The sequence below is a fragment of the Ixodes scapularis genome, unplaced genomic scaffold (genome assembly GCF_016920785.2).
Source record: "Ixodes scapularis isolate PalLabHiFi unplaced genomic scaffold, ASM1692078v2 PGA_scaffold4__175_contigs__length_147842914, whole genome shotgun sequence".
Classification (NCBI taxonomy): domain Eukaryota; kingdom Metazoa; phylum Arthropoda; class Arachnida; order Ixodida; family Ixodidae; genus Ixodes; species Ixodes scapularis.
Window position 1 is genome coordinate 108,156,693 of NW_024609879.1, and position 13,320 is coordinate 108,170,012.

General features: G+C 45.5%; 1 protein-coding gene across 1 annotated transcript in view; it reads left to right on the plus strand.

Moving 5' to 3' along the window:
• The window catches only part of LOC8053406 (thyroid adenoma-associated protein homolog), a 51,531-nt gene that overhangs the window by 11,297 nt on the left and 26,914 nt on the right, over positions 1-13,320 (plus strand). Inside the window, exons 13-24 of the mRNA XM_029972500.4 lie at positions 632-825; positions 1,367-1,504; positions 2,330-2,405; positions 2,500-2,618; positions 4,778-4,933; positions 5,066-5,173; positions 5,266-5,386; positions 5,793-5,935; positions 7,852-8,354; positions 9,448-9,590; positions 10,717-10,979; positions 11,797-11,906. Of these exons, the coding sequence (XP_029828360.2) occupies positions 632-825; positions 1,367-1,504; positions 2,330-2,405; positions 2,500-2,618; positions 4,778-4,933; positions 5,066-5,173; positions 5,266-5,386; positions 5,793-5,935; positions 7,852-8,354; positions 9,448-9,590; positions 10,717-10,979; positions 11,797-11,906 (2,074 nt within the window). The remainder of the gene's footprint in view (positions 1-631; positions 826-1,366; positions 1,505-2,329; positions 2,406-2,499; positions 2,619-4,777; positions 4,934-5,065; positions 5,174-5,265; positions 5,387-5,792; positions 5,936-7,851; positions 8,355-9,447; positions 9,591-10,716; positions 10,980-11,796; positions 11,907-13,320) is intronic.

Sequence of the window (13,320 nt, forward strand, 5' to 3'; positions counted from 1 at the left end):
AGTGAGCGAGCAAAAGTGGAAAGCACAAAGCATGTGTTGGACTTCAATTACGGTAACCAGTAAATGCCGAAAGTGCCTGCCGCCGACAAAAATATAAAACCGGTAACACTGGTTTCCTCGCTGTTATTGGTTGGCAATGGGAGCTGATAATGCTGCCTTTTTTACTCAAGTTAGAGGTGTTACTGTCTTTGCAATGTTAATAGCCATTCGGTTTGTCCAGTGTGAGTCCTCGTGTGATGTGGAATAAAAGTATGCCAGGTGTCTCTGAAAAAAAATTGCAGTGTTTCTTGCACTGCAAATTCCTCTTGTGACTTTTTAAATTGGATAGTGGGAGGCTCCGAGACTTTGGCACCTAGTCTGGATTGCTAGCGCTAGATTTGGTGGAGGTTGAGCGTTTGGCAAGGCATGGTTTATTTTCGCTGTGAAAAAAAGGCTGTAAATGTTTTTTAGGGACACCCTGTACTTAACATTAGATGGGTTCTTTCTTCATTCCTTGGATTCTACTCTTCATTCATTCATTGATTTATTTGTTTATTTTGTGTGCTCATGAACGGCAGACATACTCGGTAATTGTGGCATTCAACGTACCGTAAGCAAAAATCTCACCAGCTGCTTAATCTTATGAATGCAGATGCAACGGAAGCAGAGCCTTTTCTGACGGAAATGGTACTGTTTCTGATGGACCTCCCATGGCATCGGAAGGGCAAGTACGACACGTTGGGTTACATCGCCGAGCTCATGGGCTGCGAGCGCCTGCTGAAGCTCAGGCCGCAGTTAGTCAGCGGACTCCTCTCGGCGGCTGAAGAGCCGGCCATGTGCTCTTACGTAAGGAGTGCATTGCTTTCGTATCGTTTTAACCGTAGCTTCTCGCTCTGCTCAGAACCGATTGTATTGGAATGCAGGCGTTCAGTTTGCAAAACTGCATTTGGGTATAGTATTTTTTTTCAGTAAAATACTACGGCGGCTGAATTTCAAGGTATTCGAAGCTCGTTCCGGAATGAACGTCAGAAAATATGTAGTGCCACTGCTTCGTGATACAAAAAATCTTGCACTCGAAGAGGCTCAAGTGCATAGTATTACAAATTGTATATTCATTTTTTAGAAATCTAACAAGTTTTTTTGAAAATCAGAAATGTGAAAGCAAAGTGCGACAAAACAGGTAGTTTAGCCATGTCGAGGATAAGGCAAGACAAGTCCTACTGCAATTTGGCTATCACCGTTTGATATCAGTGACTGAAAACCTTGAAGTCATATCGTGTTTCACACACTGTGGCGGACGCACTTCTACCTGGCACCAAAACGGTCATAGATCACGAAATCCAAGATGTGAGAACAAAAGCATTGGCATCCTTTTCTCCTCTTTAAGGTAAAAGACCTGGTGCAGAAGCTCGGCCTCCTGCACAAGAGCGAAGTCTCCGCTGCCGAGTTTGAGCGTGCCTGGCTCGATCCTTTTCTCGAGTCAACGCGGGAGCCCTTCAGGCAACTCTCGGTGCCCCTGTTTCAGGTAGGTCGTTTGTCGCGGGACCACGAAACAGAAGTTAGCTTCTGGAAACTCCCCCTTTCCTCGCGCAATTATCCAGATAGGGTGTCGCAGGATTCTTTATCTCACGAGTTCTCAAACTGGGTTTCTGGAAACCCAGGGGTTCTCCATGTACCGTCAAGGTCCCCCGGTTACAGATGAAACACTATCTTAGCAGATCTGACCCATCAGTCGATGCACGACTATGAAATAAGTTTGTTTACAACATCTGGGCTCTTCTGGGCTGCTTTATTTCATTAATGCCAAGACCTGGTTGGATTCCTCGGCTTTCAGTCAAACCAAATAGGGTTTCCTCAATATAAAAAAAAAAGTTGAGATTTCTTGCTCTAGTCTAAGGTCATAACATTAAGTTATGGCAATTACATCAGTGCACTGTATATAGTAAGTATGGATATGAGATGAATGGATAGATACTAATGGCTGTACCCTTTAAATGGGCTGTAGCTTGCGCCACATAGCCTAGAAAATAGATACCGGGCTAATCCTCCCCTTTGATTCCAAATTTACAGAAGGCAGGACATTACTTTTCCGAATTGGTTTGTACAGAACTGAAATGTATGCTTTTATAGCACTCGGCGTATGCAGATAAACTAATTGCACCGATCAAATGGGATGAATGTTACAAAGCTGCAGAAAGACAATCTTTGGCACCACCAGAATTTTATCCTTCGGCGGCTTTGTAACAGTTATCCTCCTTGATTGGGACGGTTAATTCATCCGCATATATTGATTATTTTCTCTTTAGAGACGACAAAACGACTGTACAAACAACTCATACTCTTTTAACAGCACGTGCTCCCCGCCCTGATCACCGTTCACCCGGGCACGACACAGTTTGTGTTTGGGAAGCTTTCCGAAGGCGGGGGTGAGTGAATCACTCAATGTCGAGTGACAACTTCATTCTCGGGATGACTGAGCATTTCATTTTATTTCGTGACGCTCGTCCGTTAACGTTCCAGGTGACTTTGTGCCGGCCATTCTCAAGTGCCTGCTTTTGGACAGGCCGTTCATCGAAGCCGGAGACTTGGAACGGTGGCGCAACGTCATCGACCAGGGAATGTGCCACAAGAACGTCCAGGTCTGTTGTCTGGGCTTTTGTCGTGGTTTGGGGCTGTTCAACGTCCTAGCTGAACATTGGCCTCATTGTTTAAATAAAATGGGAGACATCTACCTGAGGTATTTCTTCCTCGAATGCAAAATTTGCTCACAGGCTTAGTACCATGGGCGTACTTAGACTTCATTGCCATCTATTCGACACCTGGTGTGCCCCTACGAATCAGTACTTTGTGTGATGCTCTAACAGCTCTAATATTCTAATTGTCCATCTGTGTATAGAGTGTGCACAAGCTAGATTTGTGTTGGTGCACACCACCTACCGAATTAGGCATGCATATGCTTTAGGATGCGTAGAGTGCAACTATCATGGCTTGGTTAGAATGTATATTTAACCAACTTTCGATATGACATTTTTGCAATTTTTAGTTATTTTAAAATAAAATAGGTCTCTCACACACTATTTTTGTTGTTCATTGCACTCAGTGGATTAAAACAACTGAATTAGCATATTTTACTAGGCTCTTTTAAGTGTGTTGCCAGGCCCCACATGTGTGCAAGAACATGGTTAATCCTGCATATACACAGCATCCAGGACATAAAAAAAAGCTATATCAAAGCAAGTACCAGATTTATAAAAAGGAGGTTGAACACTAAAAAATGTGTACATTTCATTCAGTTATCGTAAATAATTGAAAAGAAATGCCTATCTCTGTGTAGCATATACTTATGCATATTCACGGCGGGTGGGCTGCGCCGTGTGTGCTTCTCGCCAAACACTGGTGCACTGTGGAGAAGCAATACCTGCGGAGCTTGTGAGCTTCGCAGGTATTACTTCCCCGCAGCGCGCAGGTGCTCGATGAGAAGTGCACTTACAGGGCTCACCTGCTGCGATCAACACTTCGAAAAGTAAGAATATCGCAGTTCATCTCAAAGCAAATATCGTATAGCTTATTATTCAAAACTACTATTCAAATATTCACACAACAATATAAAATGCATTTTTGCTATGGCGTCGGGCACCTTTAAGGGGGGACACTACCCAGAAAAAACAATTTCTGCAAAAAAACGTTCATTTTGAAAAATTTCATATTTACATCCACCAACATCCAGAGAGTATTCCCAGAAAGTTTCATTAAATTGTACTGCATAGTTAATTTTTTATAAATTGTTTTCGGTCCCCCAACGCTAAAGAAAAGGTAGAGGTTGGAGCACTTTGAACGTATTTTTCTCCATTCCACTTTCTGGCATAAATCTCACTTTAGGAAAACTATCGTTTTGTTATTACATAACTTGGATTCATTTTTATGAGTTTTTCTGGGGTGAAATTTTAAGGGGAAGATAACTATGAGCTTGTATTTTTTATTTTTGTAATTTTTCATGCTCAAAAACAAAAATTTTGGACAAAGGATGGAAATCTAAAAAACTGTATTTGTTTTTATGTGGCTTTTTTGTCGTGAAAGATGGTATAACATAGAAATATAGCTCCATAGTTATCTGCTCTGAACTGTCCTAATGCAATATAACTCATCAAAATAACAAATTTATAAGTAATTTCAAAACGATAGTTTTCCTATGCAGGCACGCCCACTTTCATCTTTGAATGTCTGCAGTTTTTTTTGTACCTCACCCAGGTTAACATAATTTGGCAGAAATGTTCTCAGCATTAACAGAAACAAGCCCTGTAAATATGGCTTAAATCAGACAAGGGGTTCAAAATTTTACTTTTTTGGGTAGTGTCCCCCCTTAAAGGGAGGATGGGGCACTTCTGCATTTGAGAAAAAACACTTGAATTGCGTTCATTTGGCCTTTAGAATAACAAATACCACGATTGTGTTTCAATGTGATGCGCTGGAGAGCCATAAGAGCAGTTTCAATATAGGGCTGAAGCCCCACCTCCCTAGCCTTGGGCAGCGTACAGCGACTGTCTTTCGCATTTTCTCGTGTTTAACAATACTTGCACAACAAATGGTATGGGTATTCGGATTCACAGGGTAAAAATACATTAGTATTCACTTCTAACTCGTTTTTTTTCAAGAACCTCCGTAGCTTCCCTTAATGTCGAAGCTAAGCATTGTGTGTGCACTCACATAGGCAGCTCATTTGATTTGTAGGATATTTCATAAAGTTTTTGTTGCTTCGATACACTTGAAAAACATTATTTGACTCTGCTTTTGCTCGCAGGTTCGGCTAGACACTCTTCAACTCCTTGTAGATCATCCAAAGTCCTGCGAACCCCCGAAACCCTTCTGCCTTGACGCTTTGCGCGGGTTCCTGCATCTCAACACGGCTGTTCAGTTGCCTGCCTTCAGACAACAGATGCTGGCTTCCCTTAAGAAGGTGAAACTCTTCTCTGTTCTCTTTTGGATTAGGGCTTGGCTCCCTGCTCGATTATGCATTGCTCAGCAAGAATGACACGACGGAGACATCGAGACTTGGTCTTCAGACTCTGGGACTCTTCTTTTCCGACAGCTGGTGAACCGAATTTATGACAGCAACACACTGCTCAGAAGGCAACTGAGAAAAGGAGACCCGTCCAAGCCAAACCCATTGGGGCTGGAGCTGTTTGAAGCACATCAGGTTTGTGTCGACAACAGCTTTTGCTTGATTTCGCATCCGTTGGCAGATGCAGTTGCTTTTATCCAGTTTTGTTGTTCTCTTGTCTTTTTTAGGAGTTTATTAGCTGGTTGCTGCGCACTGCCATTGATCAGCTGTACCCCGGGGCCAACTTCTGCCGCCGCTCCACGGCGGTGGAGATCCTCTGCTTGCTTGCAACAACCCAGTGCACAAAAGGTTGAAGTGTCTCTACACTCATTCTATTTTCCACTAGCCTTTGGGTGGTGGGTTTTTCTTTCCTGCTTTCCGAATTTCTGATCTGCTTGCACGAATGCAATGGGCTGAGATATAAAATGGTAACAAAGGAATCTGGGAAATCACTTGTCGTGCTTTTCTGGTGCTACCTAATTGCCACGCTAAGATAGCAGTGAAATAGAATGTGCTTCAATTAGTGCACGTTCGAGCCATGGTCCAGCGTTCTTTTCAGTGTTCTTTTCCATTATGAAGATGTTTAGTCGGAAAGACGGGGTAGATGATCTTTTCAAGATGACGTTCCTTTGGAGCTTTTTCACGCTTTAACCAAGGGGAGTTCATTTCTTTTTTTAGGCAAGGCATGAATTAAAGATTATTGTTGTAATTTCAGGTGCTGGCTCTAAGCTGTTTCTACCCTGGACTCGGGAATGTTTGACCACACTGCTCCAGTGTCTCAAGGACCCGTACGAAACCAACAAATCCGCGGTGCTGCAGGTGTTGCATTCTGTTCCGTTGGAACTGCACGAGTTTCACGTACGTAGATGTCGTTGACTTGTGTTTTGATATTATGACGTTGAAAGACTATGGTGTTTTGCGACAGCTCGACTTTTGCAGATGAAATATAATTGCGATAGATTGATGATGAGGATAAAATGCTCACGTTTACATGGATAAGGTTAGCCCGGTTAGTACCTTAGTTTTGTCCCCACCAAATATTTTGAAAGGCAACACGGGAAAATTGAACGCTTAATGAAGTTGAGCCCACAAATAGCATATTGTTATTTACGGTAGTAGTGATATTTGCGTAATGACCTTGCTTGTTATTCTTTAATATTTTGAATGTGATGTTTCTGCAAAAAAGTAGCTTTGCCACTTTTACCTGGTCACCAATGCATAGCGTGTAAATGGGATAATGGAAAATCGAGACAGCACAAGTGACATTGGTATTTTCAAAATTTTTTGCTTGAGGTTATTATTTTTAGGGATAATCACACATACAAGCTTTTTGCTCTGTTGCTTCGCTGCACAATGCGAGAGTACATTTGGGCTAGCGTGTGCTATGGTTGTCAGACACGCACCTTACCACTCCTGCATCTTGTCTTTGTTATCACGTAAAAAGTTGACCTTTCTGACTCAAAGAAGAGCATGTTAGTTTTGGACTGGTGTATCTATGAAACTCAATCCTCAAAGACAGACTCCTGGTAGATATTTTGCTGTCTTAGCGAGTCCGGATGCGGCTCCTTCTGGGATAAATGAACCACTAGTGTGCTGTCGAGACCAGTTATAACAAAATAGTGACACAGTGAAGCGATCATGATTTCCCATTCCCATTTGCACTTTTTAAATGCATTTGTACCTGTTTTTAGTGAAAGAAATGGTGCGACTCCCACGGATATAGTGAAAAAAAATTTTGTAATAGTTTAAAAAAAAAAAAAAAAATTCTGAAAGTTTCAGACCGCTGCACTCATGCTGCCGCGGTTGAGCAGCTACCCAGAACGGGCCCTTATATGGAAAGTGGCTTTTCCGCATCGGCAGCCATCGTGGCATGCCAATGTTCGGAGCGCTAGTGACAACATACTAGCGGAGATGATGGAGAAAGCCTAAATTTAAGAGAGGAAGCAACTTCAACCATTGAGAGCATTTGCAATTTAATGGCAGACGCCTCCTGGCAGATTTGCATGAGTGCACCTGCGTTTGATTGTCACGTGGCCAGTGTGGTAAGAAAACTGGGCGGAGAGGTGGACACATTTGCAGAAGGTGAACGCTTTTGAGTTTTGACTCCTTACATACTGCAGCTCATTTTTCCAACGCGGTCCACAAACCATGTGACCTTCATCAAGCAGTTGCCCCCTCTCTTAAATCTAGGCTCTCTATGCCGACGAATGACGAGCTTGAGTGCAAACTTGGTGCCGTGCGCGCTTCTTTGTTTGCTTCGTGTTCCGTGTCGGCGTTGCTGGTCGGTGTGGTCGCTCATGCGCGAAAGTTCGACTTCGCTCAAGCACCGATTCGGCTAATCATCGCCACTCAACGATGGGGAGTCCGGGCACCTCGACGGGGAAGACGGAGCCAATCTCCTTGAACCAAAAGCGTGCAATCCTCAGCAAAGCGCGCATAAACGTGAAGAGCGTCGTCCACCACCGGCGTCCTCCATGGTTGGCAGTCGCAGCTGTCGACACGGTCCGCATGTAGCTCGCAGGATCTTTCCTCGATCGGAGCTTCTCGCTGTTGGCGAGAAGCGGCTTCGATCTACCAGAGAGCACGTGCAGGGAAGCCTTGACCGCTTTCCGCACGATAAGCATGTGCCCGTGACGGCTTGTGTATTTTTTTTTTTGCGTGTTACCGATGAAGTGGATATAGCTAAGTGACTTCCAATTCTCGTTGACTTCGTTATAACTGGTCTCGACAGTACCTTCAAGTATGACGTGACCTCTGGATCACTTTCCATGCAGGACGAACTGCCCTTTGCAGAGTTCCTCAGCGCGGCAGTCGAACTGACCAGGAGCGCAAGGCCTCCGGACTCAGTGACCGCGGCATACCTCCTGACCTTCTTGTCGGGTTTCAAGGTGGCGGGACCCGTCGTATGGAAGCTGTCTCGGTTGCTGACGTCGGAGTTGGCACCGCAGACGTCATGCTCTTTGCCACAAATCCCACAACAAGCACCAGATGTGTCGTCCGAAACGTCTGAAGCTCTGCAAGAAATGTCTTCGGGAGCTTTGTCAGAAACGACTTTGAGGACACCTTTCAAAAGCCGATGCTTGCATCTCTTTTCGGATGCCGCATTCCGCAAGGACTGCGGTGACGACGGACTCCTTTGGATGGCTATTCTGCTCTTGTCTGAGCTGGAGTCCCAGCTGGAAGTGGCGAGGGGGAACCTGCTGGAGGCATCTTCGAGTGGTCCGCTCTACGGGGTGATGATTTCGCTCAGGACGCTGCTGTGGAAGGTGTCCTGGAGGTGAGAGACGGGTTGATCAACCAATTTTGTATCGTCATTAAAGTCCGACGACCAGACCCGAGATTCTGCAAGGCAGAAGATCTTCCTCACCATGGTGGAGGAGGAAACAGGCAACGCTGGACAGGGTAAAAGGGGGAGAGGAGGAAGTGGGGGAAAGTGGAAAGCGCTAACGGGTTGTCGGTCTTTAAGTAGAACCGAATTTTGAGAATCTACATTCCCCGAACCCACATAAGGCATCTGGGATAACCCTGCAAACGCATTAGGCAGAGTCTGTGAATGCCCCAGAGTACTGCATTTCGTTGTGCCTGCTGGAACTTGCATCAAGGTGGCCAACAACAAGTAGCCTAAAGTCGGCCATCTTGGTGTTTCTAAATGGTCCTAAGAGCGCTGCATTCCATTGTGCCCGCTAGAACTGGCGTCAGGATGGCTAACATCAAGATTGCTGAAGTCGGCCATCTTGATGTCCCTAAAGGGTCAGGCTCACTGGAACTAACATCATGATGGCTGAAGTCGGTAATCTTGATGTTTTTAAATGATTGAGCCCGCTGGAACTAGCATCAAGGTGGCCGACATCAAGCTTGCTCAAGTCAGCCTTCTTGATGTTTGTGTATGGTCCTGCCCGCTCGAACTGTCGGATGGCCGTCATCAAGATGGCTGATATCGGCCATCTTGATGCCGAGAAAATCAAACGTGTTAAACGTTTACATTGGAGCTTCGAACAGCTGGTGAATTATGGAAAGTAGGAAAGTGATTGACAAGTCGGTCGATGCAGAGTCTGCGGAGTCAGCACGGTGATCGACTATGCATACTTCGCCAGTTTCTCCCGCCCCGACTCGATTCGTTTGTCTAGGGCTTCCATTGTAAGCCCTCAACCATGATATTGCAGCGCGGCTCTTAAAAAGTAGTTTAGTAGTTTTAGTACTCTTGGAACATTCAAAGTACTCTTGGAACGTTTAGTTCCCCTAGACTGAGGGTTAACTTAAATCGCCTAAGTATACGAGCCACTCAGAAGTGAAAGTTTCAGGTACTCATTGTTCGCTCACGGAGCACAGTGGTAGTTGCAGCTACAAAATGTTGCAATCGACGTTTGCAGGAATCTGTCGACGTCCGACGTGAAGATCTGGAAGACCGTCTTGGACTGTTCTGTGTCGTTGGCCTTTGGAGTGGCCGAAGTAGTGAGCCCCGTTGTCACCAATGCATCGCCGGAAGGGCAGCTGGACGTTCAGGGCGATCCTGGTGAGCACCCGTTCTCTGCACGCACGACGAGTCGAGGCTGGTTCACGCGTTCAAGTTTGACTGGGGTCGAGCTCGCTACAACTGCTATTGAAAAAATTTTGGCATCGTTATAACAGGCCGTTTCTCGTAGATAAGTGTGTAGACTTGATCTCGCAAAGGCTGCTAAACCTTCGGTCTAGTCATGTGCGTATTGGTTGGGTGTTCTCTTACAACCAGTCATAGCACGATCAAACACAAGTGTGTAAACCAGCCTTTAGGGCTGAGAGGCGGCTGGGATTCCTAGCTCGCCGGCACTTTCGTCTTTTCCCTTTCTCTGGGTCACGTCGTGGGAGCTGGGAATGTAAATATTACACGTCGACCCGACTCTAGGTGGCAAAAATGGTTTTGCTTGTTTTAACGTAGCGATGAATTTGAGTCATGCATGGGGTGAATGTGAACTCGTTCACCGAAAGGCAAAGTAAGGATTGTCGCCTTTCGCATGTCTTAGCACAGATCGCTTTATGAGGGAATTCACCGTTGCTGTTGTGGACCGTAACAAATGGTGGCTTCTCGAGAAGCACCATAGTATGCAGATCGTCGCGAAGCTGTCGATAAAAAAGTTACCCCAAAAAAACCCGGCTTGCAAAAAGTGTGTGACGTTTGATCGTTTGTCAGCTACTGCTGGCATAGTATAGAAACGGTATGCACACACCTTTCCTCCCTTTTGGTTGCAATTCGTAGAAATGGGGGGCCGGTGTGCCGAAACACCGGGCACGTGTCGGCGCTTGTAAGCACCGACTCTCCGTTTTGTGTGCTCGGTTTTGACAAAATTATCTTCCGACTTGTGGTGTGATTTTGGTATTTCATGGTACTGCGACTGCAGTTGCCGACAAGACAAGAACGGCAGGGAGAAGCTTCAATTGTCCCACCTCCAGCGCGAGCTTACTATCTTTGATAATGCTCGAGCATCTTGTGAGCTTTGAGTGTGCTCAGCCAAGGCATGGTGGAATGCAACGAGCGCATGCTGGAGGTCGGGCGCCCGAAAGAGACGCCCAACTGTTCTCATCCTGTTAGTGACTACTGAGAAACATGCCTCAACATGCATCGGACACGAAGAACAAGGCGTGCACATCTTGGGACTTTACAGGCATGTTGGAGCGGATGCAAGCCGCCTTGCAGAAGGGGCTGGGCCGTAGGTTCGACGTCGTGCAAGGCGCACACAGAGAAGGCGGCACAGGAGTCACCGAGATAGACGCTGTAAAGAGCACGGCCGTGGCAGCGCAGATGCTGCTGCTGTGTGGATGGCGCGCCCACCGGGAAGTGTCCCTCCTGTTTGGAGAGCTGTGCGAGGGCTGTCCGTTTGGCGACGTTTCGGACGATTCCAAACAATGCTTGCTGTCTGTCGACCAGGTGAGATTTAGTAAAAGTGGTGAAGCCACTGCCGTTCCTTTATGCATGCACACATAGACACACACACACATATGTACTTACTAGTACTGGTCCTTGTTCAGGACCACTGTAGGAATGGTGTGTAAATAACACACAAACATGTGGTCAAAATGGCAAACAGTTCAACTTGCAATAAGATAACGTGCTCTTGAATACGGTTGCATGCTAATGTTGCCGCGCATATGTTTGGTTCCCCGTAGTTGTTGCACGACGGACATTTTACTTTTCGAGCATTGCCCTACGATTTGTACAAGGATCCGTGGATGTTTGTGCAATCCTTTTGCACAAATGAAATGCATGGCTTCTCGAGGGATTGTGCCATGAACTAGGAAAAGCGAATCTCTCGCGACTGACTTTTGAAAATGTTGCAAAAAATATTTTCTTGGACCCAGTTGTATCAAGCATGGTTTTTCAAACCATGGGTTCCCAAAAGAAGGTCATTAATTCCCCAATTTCCTTGACGATCTCTGCCCCAAAGGAAAGTGTTTTCTCATAGCACTATTTCAACGGATCTAAGCCACCGATTCATGCAGCCAAACAATTTCTACTGCTTACGTTATTGTTTACAAGGTTTGCAGACTTCTGCACCGCTTTATTGTATGAATGCCAATTCTTGGAGGGGTTCCTCAAGATCGAAAAGTTTGAGAAAACCTGTTTTATACTATAGTATTGGGCATCACTTGGAAAATTTTTAAATCTCGCATAAGTCAGGATGATTAATAATTCACGTCAGGGTGTAATTAAGCTTATATGACCCTCTTTTAAACTTCTTGTGCAGGTGCTGAAGATTGGGTCCTTCTTCATGGAGCAGATGTCTAGCATCAGGCATCGTGGTGCATTTGAGCAGGCCTACACTGCTTTCCAGAAGCTATGCCAAATGCTCTGGAGGTAGGTCTTTTTTTATTAATTTTTTCTCCGTAAATTTTGTTGCAATATGCAATCCCAGGCTTTACCTTAAAGTAACACTAAATTAATCTCGAAAGTTTTGTTGCATGCTTGACACATAGCAGAGGTATCCCAGTAACAACCGATCAATTTGAAATAGATGATCCCTTGGCCCATAGGTAATTTACAGAAGCAACCAACCAACTAAAAGCAGGGTGTCGAACCAGTCATTATTTCAGTTCGGTTCGGGATCGGGTTCGGTTCCGGTTTAGGGTAGCGCAGATAATATCCCTCCGGTTACCAGTTTTAATAAGCACGAACCGGTTCCTAACTCGACTTTTGAATATTGACCGAGCACTTCCTGCAGCCTTTTCTGAGCACAAGATACTTGCAATAGACCCATCCCAAAAATACTCCCTCTTCAGGCAGATCTGAAAACCCTGCACAGTGATACGCTCAAAAGACACCATTAATGTGGCAAGGCTATTACTTGTATAATACTGTTCTTAAGTGAACTATATACAAGCGGTCGGCTTTCCGTTTTTAGAGTGTCTTTCGCACACGCAGCTGTGCAGTATTTCAAACTCTGCCAGAAGAGGGCGTAATTTCGGGATGGTTCTGTAGACCTTTCAAAAAAGCTGTGGCCGGTGCCATCTTTAGTGTTTGGGTGTATAGCGCATGCTTTGCTCGCTTTCTGAAGCAACGAACACGGACATGCTGGGCTGTGAAGATCGCACGCTGGGCTGTAATTTTGTAAGCCGGAAAAAACTCTTTAGCTGAATTGCTTGCCCTTTATATGTCCTTGTTTGTTTTGCTGTGCACAGACGTGTTTTCTAGACATGCTACCTGTAGCCCTATGTTGCGCTTTTTGGACTCCCGCGGTGACTAGGGAGGAGGAAGTGACGTCAACAACACTGCAAACGCAGATTGGACGGTGATTGGTGAGAGTCGCTGATGACGCATTTCCGCAGAATAAAACAAAGAAAAAGTGAGCTTTGTTTTCTTCTGTGGAAATTCGTCATCAGCGACTCTCACCAATCAACATCCAATCTGCGTTTGCTGCATTGTTGACCACTTTCTTCTCCCTAGTCGCCATGGGAGTCCAAAAAGCGCAACATTGGGCCCCTGTTTTCGGCTCCCAGTATGCCCCGGAGTGGCTGACAGGGTAACGAGAGGAAACAAATGGGCCGTAAAACACAAAAACAAGTATGTTGAGTGCGCAGTGGGGTAGTTTACCGAATCCCGCTGTGGTCATGTATACGTCGGCCGGACTGGCCGATGTGTCAATGACCGGGCACGTGAGCACGCACGTATAATGAAATATGACTACATCTTGACAGCACTTCAGGTTCCGGCGGAAAAACGCAGTTCTAAAGATCTCGTGGCGATGCTTTGTCTTGTCATTTTGACTTTTTAT